The sequence below is a fragment of the Colossoma macropomum genome, unplaced genomic scaffold (genome assembly GCF_904425465.1).
Source record: "Colossoma macropomum unplaced genomic scaffold, Colossoma_macropomum, whole genome shotgun sequence".
Classification (NCBI taxonomy): domain Eukaryota; kingdom Metazoa; phylum Chordata; class Actinopteri; order Characiformes; family Serrasalmidae; genus Colossoma; species Colossoma macropomum.
This window is the reverse complement of record NW_023494793.1, coordinates 38,757,252-38,783,767: the sequence shown is the minus strand read 5'-3', so window position 1 is coordinate 38,783,767 and position 26,516 is coordinate 38,757,252. Positions and strand designations below refer to the sequence as shown.

General features: G+C 40.0%; 1 protein-coding gene across 2 annotated transcripts in view; it reads left to right on the top strand.

The window, feature by feature from the left end:
* The window catches only part of cdk16 (cyclin-dependent kinase 16), a 62,219-nt gene that overhangs the window by 22,659 nt on the left and 13,044 nt on the right, over positions 1-26,516 (top strand). The window contains exons 2-15 of one of the 2 annotated variants that reach the window (XM_036579498.1): positions 186-366; positions 6,379-6,543; positions 10,451-10,584; positions 11,893-12,018; positions 13,807-13,863; positions 14,086-14,200; positions 15,624-15,718; positions 16,741-16,803; positions 16,962-17,085; positions 18,720-18,840; positions 20,996-21,093; positions 21,330-21,435; positions 23,088-23,130; positions 23,593-23,683. In XM_036579498.1, the coding sequence (XP_036435391.1) occupies positions 246-366; positions 6,379-6,543; positions 10,451-10,584; positions 11,893-12,018; positions 13,807-13,863; positions 14,086-14,200; positions 15,624-15,718; positions 16,741-16,803; positions 16,962-17,085; positions 18,720-18,840; positions 20,996-21,093; positions 21,330-21,435; positions 23,088-23,130; positions 23,593-23,683 (1,459 nt within the window). In that variant the 5' untranslated portion in view covers positions 186-245. The remainder of the gene's footprint in view (positions 1-185; positions 367-6,378; positions 6,544-10,450; positions 10,585-11,892; positions 12,019-13,806; positions 13,864-14,085; positions 14,201-15,623; positions 15,719-16,740; positions 16,804-16,961; positions 17,086-18,719; positions 18,841-20,995; positions 21,094-21,329; positions 21,436-23,087; positions 23,131-23,592; positions 23,684-26,516) is intronic. The other variant, XM_036579500.1, reaches the window with a different exon arrangement.

Here is a 26,516-nt window from a genome sequence, read left to right as displayed (position 1 = left end):
TCATCAACAAATTGTTGTTAACAAAAGTTGTAATTTGACCAGCGGTGTTTAAACATTTGCATATGAGATCTTATTGGTGGGACGTTATAAATGCTTTTGTCACCTTTTGCCAAGCGATATATTGGTCAGGCTGTAGTGTTTAACGCAGATTCTTGACTGGGTATTTGTCTGTATATTTCGGACAGGGCAACTGAACAGTGGCTGCCCCTCCACCCTCCTCGTCTCGGCCCCCCCTGCCCCCTCTGATGGACCGCATGAGGAAGATCAAACGGCAGCTGTCCCTGACGCTGCGGGGGGGCAGCAGTGGGGAGAAGAGCCTGAACGAGACCATCAGCTCGCAGGACGCAGGAGCGCACAGCGACTCCGGTACAGTTACAGGCACACAGCACAAAGCCTCCACCTACACTTTAGAACACCGACTCTCACAGAGGAGCTCACATTCACTCCAGCTCTACACCCACCAGCAGTGCAGCACTTCATGGCTACAAACTGACTCATGCACTCGTTTCAGCTCTAAAAGCCCAAAAAGCGTTCATCCCAGCTCTATATTCGACCATTCAAAAGTTTGGAATCACTGATTTCAATTAAATGGGTGTACCTTAACAGTCATGGGGACAATGCAGCTCTTTTACTGCTCTGTTGCGGCTCCACAGCAGAATTAGTGAAATTCAGTAAAAATAAAATAATCCTCCTTCACAGTTAAATAAATCTCTGCCGATTGTTCAACACAGTTTTAAAAATAAATAGTCTTAAACGCTGGAATTAACTGCTAATTCATCAACCTTTAACCCTGGAGGTTTGCATGTAGTCTACTGGTCTCACCTAGTTAGTAGTTAACAAAACGGCAAAGAGAGATTTAAGACAAACATTGATAATTTGGAGACGAATGGACTTATTTTCATTTATAATCACTCCAGCTGGTTTCCTCATACGTTTAATCTGCAACGAGACACTGTCAAACCCTAAAAAGTTGTGAGGCTGGAGTCAGATTCTTAAATTCAATATCATTCTTAAATGGATTCACCTTAAATTATGCAGCTGTTAGCTACGTTCTGATGCCTCAGGCACCGTTTAGGGTGGAATGAGGAAATTCAAACAAGAAGCTGGCGAATGAGAAGCGACGTCAGCCTCGTAAAAAGTCAAACGTTTAGAGACATTTGGAAAGCAAGTGTTCTACTTTTGTGGAAAAGTTTTCTGCCAGAGATGTGAGAAGAGCAGCTATAGCTGAGCTAAAGCTTAAAGCAGAGCAAAGTAAGTCTGCGTTTTTGTTTATATCATATTTTTAGCTTATACTAGGACATTAATATATACTGAGACATATTTACAGCCAAGATGGTGAAACGTTACCTCAATAAAATGGGCATAAAATGTTGTGGCTACCAAGGTGGTTTGATTTTTGTAGAAAGAACAAAATGGCTCCTCTTAACATTTAGGTTGCCGACCCCTGCTTTAGACTAAAATCATTTTGCTTTGAGTGACCCTGTATTTTAATTACTTAATACCTTAAAACTAGCAATACAACCATAACACGCCCAAAGCTTTGCCAAGTGTTTCAGTAGTGACTGTTTCTGTAGAGACAATTTTAACTAATTTTGTGCAGACCTCAAAAACACTAGCCAGTACATGACTAGTGAAAAGCTTTGAACAGTTGCTCACACTTAAAATCATAATGTTTTTCATTGAAACACAAGATGGTTTCCTTAATTGCAGAAAATCTGTGTTATGGTAGTGACAATTCTTAATGTTTCACACTGATTTTCAGACTTTGAGATACATTTACTTCAAAACAATGGGATCTAACTGCTCACCATGTGGCCATGAAGGACAGGGATGCAGTCTTGCTTCCTGATCTAAAATGCAGGGGTGCGGCTAAAATAAGGCTCCACCTATGGATTAAAACTCTTTGTTTCTGTAGTGACATGAAAACATGAGAGCATTTTTCGAATATTTTTTTTTTTCAAAATTTCAAAGTAAATCTTTTAATTTCACTTTAAAAAAAAATTAAAAAGATCATTAAAAACAACATTGAAAAAAAACAAAAAATGTGTAAATTTACAGGTTTGGGTTTGGGACAGACACAATAGAAAGTACCCTATAAATGATGATATTGTATAAATGTAGCTTATTAATATCTCAGTCAATGCCTTGGGTTTAAATAGATTATAACATAATTCTTGTAAATGTTTTAAACAGTTTTTTACAGTGAGACTGCAGTTTGAACTAACTGGGCAGAATGGACCATACACATTAAAATGTATGTAGACCTTTTAGAGATTAAATGATGCAAGGTACTAGTGAATCAAGTCTTTCCGAAATGAAATATCCCAAATGAAATATTTTATTTTTCAGCAGGCTAGCAGCCCATATTCATTAGTGAATATTAGTGAATTATTTTCTCATTAGCACAGAATGATGATCTAAGTAGAAAATGAAAGCGAAATGCAGGCTCTGCACAAGCAGCGTCTGATTAGATACTCAAAGCTGTCAGGATTATTGATAACCCGTTATTGCCTCTTCCTTCCTGTGAAAAATAACCCGCAGTGCCTGCCGTCGTGTGTGCGATTGCCCGTGGAGAGACAGTGTTGTCTTGCTGAGTCTTCATTTGGTTTCAGTTACTAAACACGCACATTTGTTTTCAGCCTCGGTTCGTGCTGTCTGACAGTGTGAGACGGGCGTGCAGTGCGGACACTGTAACTGCTCAGATGACCTGCGTTCATGTGTGGTTGCCGTGTGGGCGCTCGCGTGATGGACCTGTACTTTGGTCTCCTGCTTGCCATTGTCCTTCTGACCTATCAGCATGTTCACTCCAGCATGGTTCCTCGCCTCTGACCAATCAGCCGCCTGCTTTGTCAGAATGAACTAGTGGCTCATCTGACACTTACAAAGAAATGGCTTCTCATTTCATCCCCTTTAGAAGGTTCTGTCTGCGTTCTGAACAGTTTTGAGATATTGAGCTTCAAAGATTTCGCGTTCCAAATGGCAAAACTAATATGTGGAACACGTTTCTTTCAAACATGAAAATGACAGACATCCTAAATGTGTTCTAAATGTACAATATCAAAATCTGTAAATGAGTGTTTTTGTAACAGGTCAAATGCAGATAGAACCTTCTAATCCTAAGAACCCACTTTCTGCTTGTAATTATAAGGTTTTGTCTGGCAAAACATGAAAAGAAGTGATGATTTTCAAGGAACACAAACAGTTTATACTCGTAATTTATTTTAAGCATAAAATTAATGTTGTTACAGAGTGTCAGCATATTTCAGAAAGCTAAATGAATGCTTTCTATGACGTTTTGTGACATTTATTTTTATTATTTATTCATTTTCAGGACATTCATTTCTTATTTTAGGACAAATAATTTTTTTCTTTTAAAAAAAAATCGTTGCAGGTTAGGTATAACTGTCAGTGCTAAATATTTTGTCCAGTGTGGAGGTGAATTTTAGGTAGGGATCATTAGATTAAGTTTCCTTTAGTTTAGACAGAAACCAGCTACTGTAATAAACTGTCCCAGCAAGTAAGTGCCGCGGGTCAGTGTAAAGGCATTAGATTTTGTTGTATATCAGAAATATTGACTCTAATGCACGAAAATGTCCTATATTGAGAGAAAGAATGAAAAATGATGGATGAATGAATGAAAGTAGTGTTTGTGTTGTAAATGAGACCCCATCAGTTTAATACTGTTTAATTACCTTTAAGCCTTAATATACCTAAATTTTAAGACAATAAGACTGCAATAAGACAGGCAGTGTATGATAATATACCTGCTACAAATCATGGAATTAGGGCCTTCAAAAAGATGTGTTTAGGGGAAATTCCACCAATTTATCAAAATTTCTCTATTCATTGTAGAGAAATTTGGATTTCTTCAAAATGGTGGTGATAGGAACCAGAGGTCACGATGCTTACAGCACAAATAGCCATTTTATTCACACGACCAGTGAACCTACACACGTCTTCTGGGTTTTCTTGTGTAATATTCATATGTAACCATCATGTAATGTAACGATGGTGGCAAAATAGAGGTAAATTTGGAAAAAAAGACTATTTTGCCTTACAGCACCCTGAATGTACCTTTTCACCAGGAATGGATTTTAAAAAATAATCTAATCTCAAAACTATCGTAAAAGAATGTCTCAGGCATCAGGCAGCGTCTTCATAACCGTTTCTTGTATTAAGTTTCTGTAAAGAAGCTTTTAGAGACTAAACTCTTCAGACGTCTGGTTCCTATCACCACCACTGTGAACAATTCTGACAAATTTCAGCTAATTTCACATCAGACCACTCTGAATGGCTTTACATCTTAACCATTTAATTATGGCGAAACTTTGAAAAATCTGTGTAATTCCCCTTTATTTATATTACAGTATTACAGTATTATGGCATTAAGATGTGGATGACAGCTGGTGTTATACTGTAACAATATCGCCGTTTTATTGCCCAGTGGTGAATGATTAGGCAGTGTGCATTAGAGCTGGTTCAACTGCTCCATTTCATTGTTTTATGTTTGTTTGCCCGTTCTGGCTTTGTTCCCAGCGTATCTCGGGGTTGGCGAAGTCCATTCGGCTTTCATAAAATGATAAACTGCTGCTCTTGTATTTCATCTTGATCATCAGCCGTGCAGCAGCAGCACGTCATTAAAACAAGTAATGGCGGCAGAGAAAAATATGTCAGTCGATTTGGAGCTTAACTGCTGATCCCCTGTTTTTGGCATCGCTGATTTTATTTGTACTAACACTGAAAGTGTTCCTTACGAACTGATCCTGAGTTTATTAACATGGTTTTGCTAAATTAAATGCATGCTGTAAGACTGTGTGTGTTTCCCTGTTGATTTCTTTGATTTTAATTTGCTGTTTCCCTTTTCTTTTCTTCTTCCCTCTCTTTCTCGATGTGCCCTCTCTGTTTTCCCCTGTCTTTCCCCTGCTGTATCCTCTCTGACTCCCACCTTGCTGACCACCCTTTGCCATTTCTTTTTTTTTCCTTTTTTTTTTTTAAACTTGTTATATTACATGCTGCCATCTTTTAATTTCTCTGGCTGTTACACTGCATTACATCCCCATCCCACAACTCCTCCATCATCCTCTCTCTCTCTCTCTCTCTCTCTCTCTCTCTCTGTCTCTCTCTCTCTCTCTCTCTCTCTCTCTCTCTCTCTCTATGTATTTTTCATCTTCTGTTTCTCTGTTTTTCTCTTTTTTTGTCTTTTATTTTTTATATATTCTTCATCTTCCATCTTCTCATGCATTTCTTTCCCTCTCTTTACTTATTTACACTCTCTCTTTTTTCTCTCGCATATGGTCTTCTCTTTTCTCTTCTTATGTTCTCATGTGCTCATGGTCTTTATTTCTTCTCTTCACCTCTCTTCTCTTCTCCTCTCGTCTCTTCTCTTCTCTTCTCCCCTCTTCTCTTCTCTTCTCCTCTCCCTCTTCTCTTCTACTCTCCTTTCCCCTCTTCTCTTCTCTTCTCTTCTCCCCTCTTTTCTTCTACTCTCCTCTCCCCTCTTCTCTTCTCTTCTCCTCTCCCCTCTTCTCTTCTACTCTCCTCTCTCCTCTTCTACTCTCCTCTCCCATCTTCTCCTCTCCCCTCTTCTCTTCTACTCTACTCTCCCCTCTTCTCTTCTCTTCTCCTCTCCCATCTTCTCTTCTCTTCTCCTCTACTGTTCTCTTCTCTTCTCCCATCTTCTCTTCTCTTCTACTCTCCTCTCCCCTCTTCTCTTCTCTTCTGTTCTGTTCTCTTCTCTTCTCCTCTCCCATCTTCTCTTCTCTTCTCTTCTCTTCTCCTCTACTGTTCTCTTCTCTTCTCCCATCTTCTCTTCTCTTCTCTTCTCCTCTACTGTTCTCTTCTCTTCTCCCATCTTCTCTTCTCTTCTCTTCTCTTCTACTCTCCTCTCCCCTCTTCTCTTCTCTTCTGTTCTGTTCTGTTCTCGTCTCTTCTCTTCTCCCCTCTTCTCTTCTACTCTCCTCTCCCCTCTTCTCTTCTCTTCTCTTCTCTTCTCCCCTCTTCTCTTCTACTCTCCTCTCTCCTCTTCTACTCTCCTCTCCCATCTTCTCCTCTCCCCTCTTCACTTCTACTCTCCTCTCCCCTCTTCTCTTCTACTCTCCTCTCCCATCTTCTCTTTTCTTCTCTTTTCTTCTCCTCTACTGTTCTCTTCTCTTCTCCCATCTTCTCTTCTCCCGTCTTCTCTTCTCTTCTCCACTTCCATTTTCTCTTCTCTTCTCTTCTTATGTTCTCATGTCCTCATGGTCTTTATTTCTTCTCTTCTCTTCTCTTCTCTTCTCTTCTCTTCTCTTCTCTTCTCTTCATCCCAAATACCTATCCTCTGTTATTGTGTCCCTCTCCTCTCCTCCTCTGTGTGTGCTTCCCCATCTCCCTCTCTCCCAGAGGCCATGCCAGGTGGGGGTAGTGCCGGTCTGCGTGGGTCAGTGAGAGGAGCGGGCGGCTCCTTCAGCATGCACTCACTCCTGCAGTCCTACAGCAGCGCTCTCCGCCGCCCGCGCAGCCTGGGCCGCAGCCTCAGCTCCTATCTCAACCACACCACACGCCTGGGTACACACACACACATACACACACACCCTGCACCAGCCACACACACTGTTCTGCATCTCTATCTGACTTCCAAGTCAGTGTCACTGCAGTGCTGAGAATGATCCTCTACTCAAATAAGACCTGCTCTGTGGTGGTCCTGTGGGGTCCATGACCACTGAATTGGGTAAGGGGGGGTGTTTGGGGGTGGGGCTTGGTAAAGGATAATTTTAGAATTATAAAATGCAACTATATGGTAAGTAGACCTGATAAAATGGACAGTAAGTGTAGATGCATACCTTTAGGTATACCTAAAGTAGCGTAGATGCGCACACGCATGCATTCAAACATATGCATTCATATGCATTTGTGTGTCTGGATGAGAGAGAGCTGTTTGTGTGCTTGAGAGAGCATCGCCTGGACCTCAGCTCCTTCCTCAGCAACACCGCAGAGAGAGAGAGAGAGAGAGAGAGAGAGAGAGGTCTTAGAGCAATGTCAGCTCTGAACTGCTTCCTTCACACACATACAGACAGAAGGGTGAGAGACTGGGGTGTGTGAGGTGACACAGGGGGACGGGGGAGCTGGGCTGAGAGTTACTGCAGATAACAGTGGTAGCGTTAAATAACACAGCAGCTCTCAGCACTGCAGAATTTAAAACCACAGTCCACTCGCACTTTCTGCAAAATATAACAGTTTACCTTAAAGCTGATTAATGTAAGCGTTCCGATCTACAACCCCATTTACAAAATAGTTGGGACGCTGTGTAGAACGTAAATAAAAATGGAATGCAATGTCAAATATGCATATCATGTAAATCACATTTTTAAAGGAAAATAGTACAAAGACAACATATCAAATGTTGAAACTGAGAAATTTTATTGTTTTTTGAAAAATATATGCCCATTTTGAATTTGATGCCAACAACATGTTCCAAAAAAGTTGGGACGGGGGTGTGTTTACCACTGCGTTTCAGCACCTCTTCTTTTATCACCACTTTGTAAGTGTAAGGGAACTGAGGAGGACCAGTTGCTGTAGTTTTGAAAGTGAAATGTTTTCTCATTGTTGTTTGATATAGAATTTCAGCTGCTCAACAGCTCAGGGTCTCATTTGCCATATTTTTCATTTCATAATACGCAAAATGTTTTCAGTGGTGACTGGTCTGGACTGCAGGCAGGTCAGTTTAGCACTCAGGTTCTTTTAAAACATCCATGCTGCTGAAAAACATGCAGAATGTGGTTTGGCATTGTCTTGCTAAAATAAGCAAGGGTTCCCTGAAAAAGACATCATCTGGATGGCAGCATATGTTGCCATATGTATATATTGTTCGGCATTAATGGTGCCTTCACAGATGTGCATGTCACCCATGCCATGTGCACTAATGCACCCCTATACCATCATGAAAACTGGCTTTTGAACTGTGCACTCATAACAAGTTGAGTGGTCTTTAGCCTGGAAGATACAGTGTCCATGAGTTCCAAAAAGAATTTCAGATTTTGATTCGTTGGACTACAGGACACATTTTTTCACTTCGCCCATTTTAAATGAGCTCGGGCCCAGAGAAGGCGGCAGCGCTTTGCCAGCACTGTCTTTCACAGAGTGGTGAACCCCTCCCCATCTTTACTTCTGAAGGACTCATATCATACTCTATATTATACTCTATCATGTTACTGACCTGTTGCCAATTAACCACCAGGTGTTTTTTTTTAATTACACAACTTTACCAGCCTTTTGTTGCCCCTGTCCCAACTTTTGTGGAACATGTTATTGGCCTCAAATTCAAAATGGGCATATATTTTTCAAAAAACAATAAAATTTCTCAGTTTCAAAATTGTATATGTTGTCTTTGTACTATTTTCAATGAAATATAGGGTTTCAATGATTTGCATATCATTGCATTCCATTTTTATTTACATTTTGGGGTTGTAGTTCTCATTCAGAGACTGCAGCAGTTACAGTCACCAGTACCAAAACCTAGTACAGATCCTGACAGCTCCTGAATGATGCTGCTGTTCAAAGTACAAACTGAAAGTGGGTGTGGCTTAAACCACATGAACGCCAGGGTCTGACTGCAGTGGAATGCAGATTCATCAAGAAGTGCTGATGTTCATAACATGCATACAGAATGAAGACAGCTAATCAGCTATAAAGCTTTTGGAACAAAGACATTTATTAGGTGTTGCTGCTTTGGTGTTGAAATTTGCAGAGCTGGCCAGAATAATTCAAACACTTGAATATTCACTTGTTATTGTTATTCATTTCCGTATTTAGTGTACGGAAGCTTTGTCTTCTTTTTAAGCCACTAAAGTTATAGCTTCAGTGCAAAATGTGTGATAGGAGTCTGATAAACCATGGGGAGACAGGAAGTTTGATGAATTGTCTCAAATAAGTAAGTGTATTGAACCTTATGAGTACTGTCATGGATCCAGTTCTCACTTAAGGCAGGAACCATCACCCTTTGGGTGGGAAGATCGGCTTTTCCTCTCCCCTTCTTTTCTAATGAAACCGTTCATAGCTGGTTTAAAAATGGATAACACACACAGCGGATCGTTCTATTTAAACGAAACCAAGATCACAGGTTTTTACAGCTGCATCAGAGAAGTATCTCCTCTAAACACAGTTAGTACAGCACAGGAGCTGCAACACCAACAAGATCATCTCTTATTAGTTAATTATTCCTTTAAATATAGTTTAGAATACTATAAACGGTGGGATTGCGTGATTTGACTGGATCTCTGTGGACTTAATGTTTCCTTTGAGCACAAGTGAGAAAAAATAGGCCTGCATTTTGTCAAGTGGAGCTGGTAGGACGTGAACTGTAAAATAGAAGCGTATTTCTTCTGTCAGGTGAACAACCAAAATACTCTAAGCTCTTCAGGCCAGTATGAAATGACATGGATTTTTCAGTAGTCTGTAATATTAAAGTAATTCAGTTAGTACATAAAAGCACACACAGATTCAGCTTTGTTTACATGAATGTTCAAGGGGTTTAAAGGGCCCATATCCTGCATTATTCTTGTTTTTAAGTCTCTCCCCACTTTGGAGGTTGACATATGATGTTTAAAAATTATATAATAGCAATTCATTTTTACATGACTATTTTCCAACCTCTCTTTATCCCTTAGAATTCAACAGACTGTTTTAGTTACTGTGCCTTTGAGACCAATATATGTAAATGAGCTCTGTTGTGATTGGCTGCACTTCTTGCAGGGCTAAAACACTTCTTGTAACTTTAGTGTAAAGGGGCGGAGCTAAACTGCTGTAGGCTGAATAGGTGGATATGTGTAATTGTGTTGGTTTTTGTGACATCACAGAAACATTGAATTCAGAATAGCCTGTTTTACAGTTTAATTTCCTTACATGGACTGTGTAAAATGGGGAGTGAACCGCGTTTACATACTACATACTCATTTCTATGTTATGGGCCCTTTAAAAGGATATTTTTGAATGTAGATGTGAAGCCTTTACTCTAATTCTTTATTCCTGACCAGACTTTTATTTGCTGGAGAGCTGCAGAGAGGCAGTCTGTTGGTGAACCATGAGTACAGCTGAGAAAGGAGGTGTTCTGTAATTTAATGCCCAGGAGATGTGTTCATAAGCAAATGAGAGCTAGGCAGGGCAGCCTGCAGGACAGGTGAGTGTGTACTGAGGACTGTTGGAGTGCAGTGGAGTAGAACAGTGTAAGGTTCTTTGTCAGTTTGTAGCTGAAGGTGTTGAATTCAAGATTTCAATGAAGCTATAATACAATTTAATCTAGTAAAGCAGGGAGATGGCTTAACTATCCAGTACTGTGGCCTCTTACGGCTGGAATGGACGACCTGATTTGGAACAAAAAGCACTACAACCACCTGAAACTAAAAGAAAAGGGTAAACAGACTGTTATGAATTCAGTTTCCTAACCTGCGTGTACGTGTGTGTGTTTGTGCGCATGCAGAGATAGTCCATGAAGATGTGAAGATGGGTTCTGATGGAGAAAGCGACCAGGCTTCGGCCACCTCATCTGACGAGGTGCACAGTCCGGTCCGGGTGCGGCTCCGGAACAACCCGGGACGCAAAATTTCCACTGAGGTACATCCGCACCCCAGCCCCTCCCTTAGGACCTCTGCTGGTCCAGGGTGCTGTAAATGATGCATGCAGTCGTGATGAAATGAAGAGCTGTTTTCTGTAGAACTGCAGAGGAACAGCTGGCAGCGAGGGGCTCAATAAAAGGAGTGTTAATGCGCTTTGACAGACAGGTGTAGCTGGGAGTAAATTATGCAGAGAGCGGACTGTTTCCGCACGGTGACCGCTTAACCCTCCGCTCACTCATCAACGCTTTGTGTTTCCTAATTCAGGTCCTGAATTGTGTGTGTTTTGTTTGCATTGTTTAGTCACTTAATAGTAGTTTGTAGTTTTTGTTTACACACATTACTGTGCAAAAGTCACAGAACGTCCTTCAGTTATTTGATTTACAGTTATTAATTTTTCATGAAAACATATTTAACATGCAATACTAAATATAATATGAACATTTTCAGAATTTGCTGTGTTCAGGCTTTGCTTTCATTAGATACTTTAGTTTTTCAGTTTTTCAAAGAAATCTGCAGGGATGTTTTCCACACCTCCAAAGTTCAGTCTTAGAAGTTGTTTGCATTTCCTGCTTTTGGTGGTCCATGTAATTCCAGACTCATTCAGTGATGTTGAGGTCTGGACTCTGGGGTGGTCAGTACATTGCTCAGCTTCTTTGTTTGATATGTCTTGCGCTGAGCCGTCTTCTCACAGTGGAAGGATGGACAGAAACACCTGTGGATGTTTTCAGATCTGAAGCAGCTCGATTTTCTCCTCTCTCTCAAAGATGAAAGCTTTAAACTTTAAGCTGAGCAGTCAACTCCACAGGGTCTCTCTGTTAACACTTTGGAGGACTCCCTGTCTTGTACTACTATACTACTGACCACTCTACCAGATTTTGCAATTATAATAATTTTCAGTTTTGGAAACTCCTGTTTTTTAACTTATTTTTCTTTGACTGTCTCCTTCTTTATGCAAGTGGGTTATCTTATAAGAAACATAAGGTAATTTTATACAAGTTTCTTGTATTTTTCTTGTATCTTATCTCCTCAAAAAGATCTCCTGAAAAATAATTAACTTCGCTGACTTTTGCACAGTACTCTTGAGCTTGTATGCAGCCCCACACTGTTATTCCTTCATAAATTAAAAAACTTGCATATTGGTTTCATAGTAGTTACTGAAAAATATATAGTATTAATAAGCTCTAAATAATAAGCTTGGAGTTCAGGGGGTTAAATATCAGAATGGGTCGTTGCAGTGATGTAGCTAAAAGAAACCTTTAATGATTTTACTGCTAAAGTTTTGTCTTGTGTCTCTGTTTCCTCTCAGGACATTAATAAGAGGCTGTCTCTGCCGGCTGATATCCGGCTGCCGGATGGTTATCTGGAGAAGTTCAGTTTGAACAGCCCGCTGTTCGACAAACCGCTGAGCAGGCGGCTCCGCAGGGTCTCTCTGGTAACTTCACTGAGGGGAAACTGCCCTTCTCCTGTTATTCACTACTGACCAAATTCTCTTTACTGAGATACCACTGACCACTCCGTTTTCCTTACTGCTATCCACTCTCTATCCTGCTCACTACTCCCCGTCTTTACTACTGACCACTGCAGTACTGTCTGACTCTCTAATTCTCTCTCAGTGCCTGTGTTGGGCCACAGTTGTGCTGTTGATTTCAGTTTAGGATGCTTCAGTGCTCAGAAATGATCTACTAATAATCTAACACTACATGGACGTTTACTCTGGACATCTAAATTTGCTTGTGATTTAGCATCTATTGCCCAAAAGTGGCTTTTAAAAATATATGAATGAATAAATATATCACTGCTGTTACAACAAAACCTTCTGTCTTCAAAATGGTAACTTTACAGGAGAAGGAAAGAATTTACTTTACTTTTAATGTAAGTCAGTGGAGCCAGACTGTTTTACCAAGACTTTTTTCCATTTTGCATCATTTCTTTTGGTCCAGTCATCATGAAATTTATACACAATATAAAGGGCAACAGGCATTTTCAGATGATGTCAAAAACTGAAAAATGGCAAAAATGGAGATACAAATTTTTATTCCAACAGCAGTGATATTGTATTGATATTGATGTCCAAAAAATAACAAGTATCTCTTTTTTTTTTTAATTTATTTATTTTTTATTTTTAGTTTTCTGCATAATTTGAGCTCAGCGTCTGTCCTTTACATCATGTGAAAATGTCACAATGATTGAACCAAAAGAAATCCTCCAGAATTGCTTCGGATAAAAACTCTTTACATTAACTTATGTTGAAAGCAAAGCACGTTTTAGCTCTCTCCTGTAAAGTTTCCACTTTGGAGATACTTGGTTTTCTTTGGACACAATGATATATAAGTATATAAATGAAATGTCTTTGTTTCTCTCTCTCTCTCTCACACATCTCACACATCACTGTCTTTGTCTTGTGTTCCTGCTTGTCTTATTTATTCAGGGTCAAAGCCAAAAGCACAGAGCTCCACATTATCAGCACTATTATAAGTGCTTTGGCTGTGGGTACACTGATATGGATAAGAGGAGCTTTCACTGATGCAGCTCCCTGCAGAGCGCAGAACAATCCTCACTGAGCGTTCCCCTGTCAGACAGTGCATTATGGATGGATTTTATTGCAGACAGTGAAATAAGAGGGTTAGGACTTCTTAAAATGTCAGGAAACACCAAAAGAGCTCAAAACTGGGAATTTTCCTAGTCCTTGTTCTTCTTCTCCTCTGCGCTGCACATTTTACTGTTTTATCCTGCTCATTTCCAGACCTTTTATGAGGGTAAAACATAGTGGCCTCAAAAAGTATTTAGACATTTGTGCCACACTTAAAAATGTAATAAGTTAAATAAAAATGTAATCGTCAAACCAAGTGGCGTTTATTGTAAATAGACCATCCCAAGACTGCCATTTTCTTTTTGGCAAAGAAGGCAGCTGTTAAGAAAATGTATTTTTTAAGATTCACCACTATTTTACCTTCATCAACATTACATATAAAACTCAAGTCAACTGCTCGGTTTGTACAGTAAATAAAATGGCTGAATTATGCAGAAACTTTGAGAAATCTCCTTTTTAAATATATTCTCTACACTTTGTAATAGCATAATGTAGAATGACACCAACATCAGAATATAAATACAGTTCCAGTGAATTCAGTAAAATATTAATTCATTATGCGGCTCTAACTCAGTGGCTGGATGTGCAGGCTGTGGTTGTGGAGTAACAGAGATGTGTTCTGGTTTGCAGTCGGAGATCGGGTTTGGGAAGTTGGAGACCTACGTGAAACTGGATAAACTAGGGGAGGTAATGAGCTAAAATCTCATATTGATGCAATCTGTATGTGTCTCTTGGGCGTGTGTGTGTATAGTAGTGTTGTTTTTTGTGTTTGTGAGCAAAAATAATCAGATTAAATGTCTTCATAATGAAGGCTACTAATAAATTGTAACTGATTTGTTGTAGGGTTATAATTCACATCCCTATTTCATACATTTAGTACACTATAACAAACGTGCGTTCGCCTTTCAGGGCACGTATGCCACGGTGTATAAGGGTCGCAGTAAGCTCACTGATAACCTGGTGGCTCTGAAAGAGATCCGCCTGGAACACGAGGAAGGAGCTCCCTGCACTGCCATCAGAGAGGGTGAGTCACAACCCAAAACACAAAATCCAAAAACTCCCCTGTACCAAACCGTGGCAGCTAAATATAGAGCTGTTCTGGACCAGACCCTGTCTACTGCATCTGCTTAACACAGTTCTGCATTCAGGCCAGGGTGATAAAGGACGCAGGAATCGCCAGGGCTGGTTCTACACATCCTCACTGTAATACGTCTTAGTACGCTACGCTGTTGTTCAAAAGTTTGGAATCACTTTTTAGTAACGGAAATTTTGCTGCAGTTACCTGTATAAAATGATTATATTAAGATACTACAACTTTATAGCTTCATAGGTAATATGTACAAACTTGTAAAACAGTCTGAAATGTTTTTCAGTGTTGTAGATTGTTCCTTAATGACTGAGAAAGCTGTATAATTTTGAGAATGAAGTTATAATAAAGTTGACGCCCTGTATTTAAAATGTAATGACCAAATCTTAAGCAGATAATTTACGAAGGACTTACTGTAAATACATAATTACCTGGGCTGTAGTCAACACCACCTTTGTCGAGGCCAAGACAAGTCCAAGACCGTGACTAGTACAGATCAAGTCAAGACCGAGTCTAAAGGGGGCTGAGACCAAGTCAAGGCGAGGTTCAAGTGAATTTGAGACAGAGTCCAATAATGAGCAAGACTGGTTCAAGACCAAAACCCAAACAGTCAAGTCCTCTTTAAGATCAAGCTTCAACTAGTCTTCATCTGCATCCACTGCAAGTTATTGGAAAAATGTAAAAAGGTTTTCTTTCTGCAAAACAAAACTGTATGTACAAAATACTTCCTCTTCTACTTACAGACACACATGTGATTTGGATTAAAAGTTTCTTGGCATTCAACTGCCACTCTAAATGAATGTAACTGATGGTGATTAGTGAAAATGTGTATTTAGACATTATTTTTCAGCATAGTTTATGACATAGTGAAATGGATTTCACGAACATTATATACAAAATTATTTACATTTTCATCAAATTACAGAGCGGAAGCTCAGCTCTGTTTGCCATTGAGATGAACCAAAGACACTAAAGCTTTGCTCCAGTTCGATCCACTTCAGTTTAACCCCTGAGGTGCTTGAGTGTAGAGGTCTGTGCGGGACTGTTTCTTTCACTCCCGCTCCTGCAAGATTTCAGCCTGCTCCCGCAGAAAATCAGAATCTGTTGTCCCGCTCCCACCCGCAACCAAAATGTTTTGGCACGCTCCTGCCTGCGCAGTTCCGTCAAGGTGAATTCAGACCGGTTATTGTTTGCCTCAGTGATCTTAAGGGGTAATGTTTTGTATTACCAGTGTATTAAGATTTATTCATTTATTCAGAACAATCTGTACAGTGATTTGTAATTTTGCTTTTCTTTCTCTTCACTTGTCTGTGTATCTCTCTCTCTCTCTCTCTCTCTCTCTCTCTCTCTCTCTCTCCAGTTTCTCTGCTGAAGGATCTGAAACATGCCAACATTGTGACCCTGCATGACATCATCCACACGCAGAAGTCTCTGACGCTCGTGTTTGAGTACCTAGTGAGTCACTACACTGGTGTAGAAGCATGAGTACATGTGGCATCAGTCCACACCAACACACGCTCCCAGTTAGCCAATTACACACTTCTTATCTGCGCAGATTTGGATCAATTTCAGTAGATCTGTTCACTTTCAGTTTCCAGCTTGTGGTTTTCCTTAATTTAACATCAGTGAATAAGGGAGTTTTCACATTAAGTTCTTTTTAAATGAACCAAACTTACAGTTGAACCTGCTTCTACCTCAGGGTAGGGAGTTTAACTCTGCGTCACGTGCATGCTTAGCATCAGCCTTTAACCACAGTAAGGTCACAGGTCATATTTGTGGCTTTAACATACCAGGGTTGCTGTCTCTTCTCAAGTTCGCAGACAGCCGTTCTCCTTGCTGTATTTACATTAAGTCTCATAAAGCAAAAACACAACCAGACTGGGACCGTTTTGTTTTTTTTATAATGGACAAATCAGTTGACCCCTAGAAACAACCACCCACAAACCATCCGGTTTTCTTTTTGAGATGGTTCAGAGGGTTCAGAGTTTGTTTGGTGTGTTCACATATTGTTGCTGTCAGAAGAAAACCATGTCCATTTTTGTCGTTATTCATTTTTTTGACATAATTTGAAAACACCAGCTGCATTTTACAGCGTTTTAAAGTTTCACGATGAATGGACTGATAGAAATAGTCCAACTTGTTATGTTACTTTTCATTAAAAGCAGCTTAAAGTGCTTCTCAATACAAAGTAAAATCAACAGAGGAAGAAGAGAAAAAAGATGATCAAAAATAAAAAAAAAATATATATAAAAAGTATAAACAAGCAATAAAAATGCAACTTACAAGAAAATAAAAGTAATAGCAATTTTTTGTTTTGTATATACAAGTTTTTGTTCTGACAGCAGTGATATGCACAGAAAAGCATTACTCAGTGGTCTGAGAACACTGGAAACGTGAAGTGCAGAAACACCCTAAGTACTTGTGTGCTTTGCTTTCCTTCCTTCTGTCCATTCTAATCCCATATTTGTGGTGTTCAGGACAAAGACCTGAAGCAGTACCTAGATGACTGTGGGAACTGCATTCACATGCACAACGTCAAGGTGAGAGCCGCTGGACTCACTAAGCAGTGATCTCATCACAGCAGGGCTGATGGACTGTGTTCTTTTGAGCCGTTAACTTCCCACTACATTTTGAAATGCATGGTTTGCTCCACTGCACTTCCTCAGTATTTGCTAACCTTGTGTGTTTGTTTGTGCAGCTCTTCCTCTTCCAGCTGTTGCGAGGGCTGAACTACTGTCACAGACGCAAAGTTCTCCATCGAGACCTCAAGCCCCAAAACCTCCTCATCAATGACCGCGGGGAGCTCAAACTGGCCGACTTCGGTCTGTGTTTACACACACGCACACATGCTCATGCATTATGATGCTAAAAGACCCTTTGAGGTTGAAACCTATAGTAACCCTTAGAAGTTAAGAATGATTTATATTGGAATAGCAAAGCACAAGAAAAGTAATGCTTTGTTTGTTAATGTAGTTGGTTGCATTTTATAATAGTTGCTGAAATTTGACCCTGAAGAAAGGTTTGAATAATGAATATGCCGTTCATGTAAATCATGTAGATTTAATGAGTTGTAATGGGGTGGGGTATGTTGAAGGGGGTACTGCAAGCAGAGAATTCTGAGAGAAAGTCCCTCTTCTTCCCTCAACACAGAACATCAGCAACTTACACTCATTATCCAGCCAACCCACAGATTGTACTTAATTTTTATGGGCCAATTAGAGCTAAAATAAAATGACTAAAGTGTGAAAAGGGAGCCACAGTTTTATTTGCACATATGCAGATTTCTTCTTTCAATACCTTTCAAATAGTGGGCTAAAGGTTAACGTGTAAATGATCATTGTTAGTGAACCAACTTCCATTTTGTTTTATTTTTTATTTTTGCACTGATTTCTGTGGACCATCATAACCATCTACAAATTACATTACAAATAGCAATAATCGGGGCCAAGCACTGCGCTTATTATGGAGCCAGTAAAACAAAAAATATTGGCAAAATTTTAGAATGGCCTTATCTTATAATGGACGTTGGATCTCAAAAGAAGATGCCTGCCAAATTTTGTACACGTTGACCTTTTGACCTTGGTATGGTAAGCAACAAAATTTTAATGCCCAGAAAACAGTACAGTTTTTTGTGTAATTGTTGAACTCAATGAACTAAATACTTTCATGGCAGTCACCCCTGTACTGCAGGTTCAGAGTGCATCAGAATGCACCAAAATTTTTATGTTAATCTTTAAAATTTCCTCGTGGAACTTGTGCTGCTGGATCCTGCTGCTGGGGGTTGGTTTCTAAACTTGTAACCTTTATTCACTGGTTATGTTTATATGTTATATCTATATAAGTGGACAAATGACGCTTCATTAGTAACATTTTTTTATCGGTTGTGTGAACACAGTGTTCACAGGAACCTGGCGCGAAAATGATGTGATTTCAATAGAGCGAACACAGTTTTCATCTACAGTGTCCAGTGAGAGCAACAGTGGCTGCATGGCTACAGTTGATGATTCTATCATAGCAACGTACAGCGCAGAAGCGGCTGGGCTTCAGCCTGACGTTACTACAGATGGGACAAACTAGGAAAATACATTCATTGAAATGAGCAGAATTACAGCCCTAACAATTATGTAATTACTTATCTAATTGATTAGTGAGTTACAAAAGTATCAAATCTGCACTTTTGATAGAATTTCTCTGTTTTGATGAGCTATGAATAAACATGTAAAATTATAACATGCTTTTGTTAGGGCCTGCAATAACTGCAACTTCACAGAGTTAAGATGTCATGGGAATTGTATTCCAGTTATTACATTTAATTAGTGGATTTGTCATGCTAGCAAATATCTAAAACACTGATGCTGTATTCAGTCTATTGAAGTCTGAAGGATCAGCAGGCATTCTGCAGAGATCTGTGAAAGGATTTCATTCACAGTCCTTTCTGTTATGCTTTTTCCTCCAGGTCTGGCTCGGGCCAAGTCGATCCCCACCAAGACCTACTCTAACGAGGTGGTCACACTCTGGTACCGCCCACCAGACATCCTCTTGGGCAGCACAGACTACTCAACCCAGATTGACATGTGGTGAGGAGCCCTGATTGGACCCTTTGAGGCTGTTTACACCTTGCATCAACATGCATTAGTCATTGATCAGATCACGTTCAGATTTCACTTCTCCACATGAAAAACTAGGTGTAAACACACCAGGCATGCATTATGGGATGCATTGTCTGTGACCTCCTTGAAGTCTTGAAGCCCAAGGGAACCTAGATCTGTGTTTGTAGGTTGGTCCTGTTCTTGTAGTCAGAATATACATTTACAAAGTATGTCCTGTGAATAGCTTCATTGTCCACTAAATGGGTGATGCATTTTCTAAGTTCTCCTCTTTTGAGCTAAACTGGGTGGTCCTAATCTCGGGTAGTGCGTACATAAGCAGTATCCTCACCAGTTGCAAGGGTGATATGGGTCGTCACGTCTACAAAGCTTTAACAAAACTGTCTCGCTGTGTTCGAGTTGGAGAAACTTGCCAAACGAAAGCTAACAACCAAGTGAAAGCTAACGTAGCAAGCATAACTGAGCAAGCTAGCTCATCTGTCTGCATGTCATTTGCGCATTCATTCGGTCGTTCGTGTGGTCAGGTGGCCACGCCAGCATTTACTGGATGCGCATCAAGCAGGACAGTGAATAAGAGCCTTACCTTCTTTAAGAATTTGCCACATAAAAGCTGGATAATGTTTTAAGTGAGTGGACACAGCAGGGATGTTGGCCTACAGAACCACCTGTATATGTAGAGCACATTTCACTCATTTCTCCTCACTCACGCTGTTGTGTTTAAGTCTGCTTAAGTGCCATAGGAGTGTTGGACTGAGGGCTGTCATTCAAACATGCTAATCAGAATATTAGGCCATGCCCAGACGGTTCTCACATAGGTCTGATGAATGATTTTGATTTAGAGGTTTACATTAACACTCAATTTTAGTATCATACAAACATATTTAATATTCTACACTGTATTCCTGGTCTTTAGCTTTCCATGTCCAAAAGTCCTCTGGATAGTAGTGACGACTGCAGCTGCAAGATAAAGTCTTCTCTTCCACTAATAAAGACCATTAGTTGGCTGTTTTAAGCGATTTCTTCCAGTACTTGACACTACATAATACCCTGGTAGGTGGCATACTATGTTTCCATAGGTTACCTTAGGCCGGGGGTCGGCAACCCAAATGTTAAGAAGAGCCATTTTGTCCTTTCAACAAAAATCAAACCACCTTGGGAGCCACAACACTTTATGTCCATTTTACCATCTTAGCTGTAAATATGACGAAAACGCAGACTCACTTTGCTCTGATTTAAGCTTTAGCTCAGCTATAGCTACTTTTTCACATCTCCGGCAGGAAACTTTTCCACAAAAGTAGAATAGTTTCTTCCAAAATGTCTCTCAACGTTGGACTATTTACGAGACTGAAGTCGCTTCTCATTCACCAGCTTCTTGTTCGAATTTTCCCATCCTACCCTAAATTGTGCCTGAGGCGCCAGAATGTAACTGCTGCAGCATTTAAGGTGGAATGGGACAATTCGAACAAGAAGCTGGCAAATAAGAAGCTGACTTTTTAGTGTTTGACAGTTTCTCGTTGCAGATAAAACGCATCAGGAAACCAGCTGGAGTGATTACAAATGCAGATAAGTCCATTCGTCTCCAAATTATTGATATTCATCTTAAATCTCTCTCTTATATCTCTACTAGCTAGGCGAGGTTGTCTGCGTTGCTATGGTGACCAGCAGTCTGTGCACCAATCTTTGAAGTTGAAAGTTGGTGAAATAGCAGTTATAGGCTACATTAATTCGTGTTTAAGACCATTTATTGATAAAACTGTGTTGAACGATCAGCAGAGCTTTATTTTACAATAAAGGAGGATTATTTTATTTTTATCTAAGAATCAAATTCTGCTGTGGAGCCGCAACAGGGCAGTAAAAGAGCCGCATGTTGCTGACCCCTACCCTAGGCACAATGGAAACAAGAAATGTGCTAATGGGCCTAAATCTGATCTCATCTGGTCACACTATAAATGCACTTTAGTGAAAAGGGTACATGGAGTCTTGCCATAGTAAACCCAGACATGATCTGGAAATGTTGTTGAAAGGTGTAAACAAGCTCTTTGTCAGATTTCAGCACTGGAAAAAAGTAGCAACTACTGTATGAAAGCAGCAGTGCACTGAATTTTTGTTTTGTATGTGTGTGTAGGGGGGTTGGCTGTATTTTCTATGAGATGGCTACGGGTCGGCCACTGTTTCCAGGATCTACAGTGGAGGAGGAGCTGCACTTTATCTTCAAACTGCTAGGTACCGTATCCCTACCTCACTCTCTCTCTCTTTCTTTCTTTCTTTCTTTCTTTCTTTCTTTCTTTCGCCATTTCTCTTCTTCCTCCTCTTGCTCCTCTTCCGCTCCTCCCTCATCTCTCTCTCTCTCTCCACCTCTCACTCTGCCGATTTTGGCACTGGATCAGACAGTTCCTTCTCAATCTCTCCCTCTTCTGTGTGTATGTGGTATTTATAAGCCCTCCTGCTGCTTCTCACAGGCACGCCTACAGAGGAAACTTGGCCTGGAATAACCTCCAATGAGGAATTCATCTCCTATAACTATCCCCGCTACCGCGCTGACTGTCTACACAACCACACTCCCCGGTAAGCACCGCATCTCCATAAACACACATCTGTATCTGTAGCTCCAATCATGGGACATTTTATAAAGTTCTTAAATTTAGGCAAAAATTTGACTTGTCCAGTAGAAATGGCCACCGTCTTTCCTCTTTTTGAACAGTCTTGACCAGTGATCTGCGTAATATTTTTAAGAGCACAAATTTAGCCAGTTGACTGGCTGGCAAAGGACTTATTATCACTGATTTATCATTGATTGATTCATCATTCTGTCACTGGTTTTGTCTTTAATATCCTGTAAGGTGTTATTTTTATCTAATCTCACATTTTGAGTATTTTAGTTTTCTGCAGTGAGGGTTTGCCAGGTGTTTTCAGACATAGTTGGTGAGCACAGCAGTGTAAGCTACAAATTAAATTTCTACACTGACATTACTAATGGCGCAAAATAAAGCTACTGGCATAAAGGCATTTTACTGTTATTTAGCACATTCAGCTAAAAGCATTTCGTAATTTGTTATTTAAATTATTATCTAAATTTAGAATTTTTATAAAAACGAATATATGAATTTTCTATCAAACAGGCATGCCGTTGCTGTCAGGACGAAACTTTCGTATCTCCAAAAAGTTAATGTAACACAGTTTCTTCCTTCCATTTGTACTGGTCCATTCATGATGAAGCTTGAACACGTGGTAAAGGACATTTGGCATTTTCATTAATTCTGTAAAAAAAACAAACACCCCAAAAAAAACAAGAATGGACATAAGAGGTTTGTCTCATTTAATCAGGCCTGAAATTTTGGTCTGAACCCAAATACAGCCAGAAAAGTTTCTAGTTTCTATCAGTGCCCAACCTGACCCAAAACACAGCATTGCATTTTGAGTCCTAACTTGACCCAACAAAATTCTGTCTGAACTGGAGGCGAACCGTATCATCATATTTTGAATCCGAAACTGACCCGAATATGCCAAAAACTGACCCGAACCAGCCAGTCAAATAAAACCTGACAGGACAGCGCCGGTTACCATGTAGTGACAATGACAGGCATTATTTGAGCCCAGATAAATAAAATATAAAACAGTATGAAATAACATCATAAAATAATCATCTGTCCCCAATTAAGTTTAAATTCTGCTTTGACAAATGTATTCATCAAATAATGCTTCTGAGCAGCATCTAAAGCGTTTTGTAGACTGGATAAACTTTCCATACTGCACTGTAGTGCGGTCATGCTGCGCTAATATAGTGAGATACTAGCTTTATCTGTTTAATCCTCGCACTCTATTTCTGCATATAGAACACGTTACATATATAACATATGAATATATTGGCCAAATGAATCAAACATTCTTTTGGCTGCACTGATCTGTTCCTTCCTGAATTGATTTACCGTTTATGTGCTGTCTTCTTATAATGTGGGCCTCACAGACCTCAGTGCTGAGTGAGGGGCTCCAACATGCCGTATTTAAGGTAGTGAAAGTAGTAAAGAATAAAGTAAGGAGAATAACTAAAGCAGCAGAAATGCAGAGTATTAAACTGTTAAAACCCAGTTGCCATGTGCACATACCTGCTGACCACTAGTCTTGACTTTTGACCTATGTTGTCCTGCTAACACAGAAATACGGCTCTGTCAAGCACCTTTGTGCTCCAGTGTTTCTCTATTATTTTTTTTTTTCAACAGGCTGGACAACGATGGAGTGGACCTGCTGTCCAAATTGCTGCAGGTATGAGAAATCTCTCTAAACAGTCCTCTCTGCTGTACTGTTGAAAGCCAGCTAGCATTATAAAACTGAGACGATGCTAACTTGATCCCGAAGTTCAGTAGCTGTTGGTAACATTTGCGTTTTTGAGTGAATTATTCCTTTAATGTGTGCACTAGAATAGAAAATAATATAGCACTGTTTACATTGACCTATATCAACACTGGCTTATCTGTGGGTTTCTGCCCTGATAATGTCGCTGCGCAATGTAAAAGCTTATGTTTACCTTCTACATAGTCTGTGTGTACCTAATGATAATCAATTGAGCATGTTAAACAACTTTACTGGACAATGTTGATTTGCTATATGTTTCCTATTCAAACTGTGACACACACTGTTTCAGTCCAGTTATTTGAATGAGGCTGGTGCATTAACAGTGCAGCGTCTGCGAGTGCGCTTTGTTTTGTAACTGTACTCTTGTTTCAGTTTGAAGGAAAGAAGCGCATTTCTGCAGATGAAGCAATGAGACACTCGTATTTCCACTGTCTGGGAGAGAGAGTTCTCACACTGCCTGACAGTAAGCGCACACACACTCACAGTTTAAACTGTTGTGGAGAAATGGAGAGAGGCAGCACTGCCAGACAGAGTGTGAACACACATAAACGCACACATTTTTAATGCTTCATTTGGTTCCACATGGAGAGCATACTGATCAGGAGGATCCATATGTTTGGTATTTTAGTCCAATAATGCGTACAGTTTATTACTAGTGGTTGGTATAGTGTAGTGGGTAACACCTCTGCCTTCTACGCTGTAGACTGGGGTTCAGTCCCGGGCTGGGTAACCACTCTACACTATACCAATAAGAGTCCTTTGGCAAGACTCCCAACACTACCTTCGCCTACCTGTGTCAAATGGTCACCTGTGTCAGATGGTCACATTGTAAGTCGCTCTGGGTAAGAGCATCTGCCAAATGCCGTAAATGTAAATGCCATAGTCTATCCAAAGGTAAATCAGCAATACTGTGTAGAATTGCTGAATTGGAGTGTTGTCACACTCACACATCAGAGTATGTGAGTGGTGGGGAGTGAGAGCGGAGCAGTGTGATTTTGCCCAAAGTGCATAGTGGCTTTTTAGGAAGTTTGATGGTCAGTGTTGTCTTTCACTCTGAAATCACTCTAATTCTGCTCCATCCCATAAGCCAGTTCTTTTTTCCCCCACACTGACTACCTCACAGTGAAATGAGTGGTACAGCAGGTCACACATGACGCCCATTCATACAGAGTAGACCTATACAGTAAAATCTCACAGATTGCAGCAAAGTTCTACAGATATTACACATAATCAGCCTCGCATCTTCCATTTTCCTGTGCAATTGATAAAGGAGATTGTGTTAAAACCATATACATTTGTTTACCCTCTGCAGTTTTCTGGCTTGTTATTGGGCCATTGTTTCAAGCCTGGCCCATACCTACTGATAAAAGCCTGTGTAGCACAGAATGTTTAGCTGTTTTTCTGTTTATCTCCTTAAAAGGCCAGGGCCCACCAGCCGGCTCAAGGTTTTATTAAACACTTCTAGAAACTAAGAATAGCTCAACCAGTTTGCATTGAAGTCCTTATAGTTAATGAATAATAAGCCTTAGTATATAATAAGCCTGGGATTCTGAGGGGATAAACAAAAAACTAGCTAAACTTTCTGTGCTACACAGACTTTTATCTCTAGGTATGGGTTAGGCTTGAAATGATGGCCCAATAACAAGCCAGAAAACTGCAGAGGGTAAACAAATGCACATGCTTTTAAACCTATTCCATACCTATTGATGTGTAGCACAGAATGTTTAGCCAGTTTTTCTGTTTATCCCCTTAAACAGCTAGGGCCCACCGGCAGGCCCAAACTTTCATTACACTCTTTTATAACTTAAGAATAGCTCAGTCAGTTTGTATTGATGTCCCTGCAGTTACTGAATAATTAGTATGTAATAAGCCTGGGATTTTAAGGGGTTGATAATAGCCAGTATTCTAGAGTTCATGAAATGAAGTGCGTAGTGTTGTGTTCATACTTTCAAGACGTAAAGCAATGTCATAAGAATGAATCATATACAGCAGACATGGATCAAGTTTTCTCTGACGTGTGAGCAAAGAGCGAGCGAGGAGGGGGAAATAGAAAACCTTGTTCTGTACAATGCAGTGTAGAATGAAACTAAAATTCTCTGCTAAAATCTTGAGACTCCACTCAAACTTGCATGAAGTGACCTGTGAATATCTAAGACACAGACTCTCGCACACTAAGTTGCAGTTGTGATGTTGCTTCACTAATTTCTTCACCAGGTTGAAGCAAAATATCGCTGCTGTCAGAACAAAACCTCATATCTCCAAAATGGTAACTTTACAGGAGAAGGAAAAAACATGCTGTACTTTTAATGCAAGTCAAAGGAACCAGACTTTTTTCCAAACTGTTTTGGGTCGTTTTTGTTGGTCAACTCATCATGGAATTTACACAACAGACATTTTCAAATTATGTCAAAAACTGAAAAATGACAAAAATGGAGATACAGGGTTTTGTGTCGACAGCAGCGATGTGTGCGGTCCTGATCGGGCTTTCGAAGGGAGCATATTTTTTTAATTACGTTTTTTGCAAGTGTGAGCAACATTATGTTGATTAATGAGCAGTTCATGTATTGATTTATTTATTTATTCATAAAGGAGATGCCACAGTTTGCCATCTGGATTTCTGTTGGCTTGCGCTTACATGATCTGTGAATTTGCAGAGTTGAAATTATCCACTACCGGAAGCACGTTTTCTTACTCGTATTTTCATTTCTGGCAGCAGGCAGCTTTACTCCATGTGTTTCCTGCCTCTGTAATGTAGTTTGATGTGCTTCAGTCATTGCTCCACCAAGCAGGAGCTGCTCAGTCTCCACTGCTTCAGCCTCTCAGCTGGTTCCAGTTCTTTCATCCTTTTTTCATCTTCAATCAGTTTTTGAGGTGCATGCACAGTCTAAGCCTAGTCCTACATTGAAAGAAACGCTCTCTAATGGAGGGTTGCACTCTGGCAGTGTGACTCAGTCTGAGGCCAGGCTTCAGCGGAGTGTGTGAATGGCTCTGTTTGCATGCCAAGATTTTGCCAATCCGACTGAATACATTCTGATTATCGATTAAGACTGAAGTGTTTATATTTACTATACTTGATAATTTAATGGAAATCTATGTTTACATGCACACCACAAGTAATCCAATCCAAAATGACACCCATGTGTAGAGAACTACTTACTGTAGACGTTACCATGACAACAAGCATCATGTGAGGTCCAGTCAGGGTGAGACGAGTTTTCAGGTGGTGCGCTTGTGTTTTTAATTGCTTTAAAATTCTAACAGACTCAGGAAAACGTGCTTCACATGTACTTATTAAA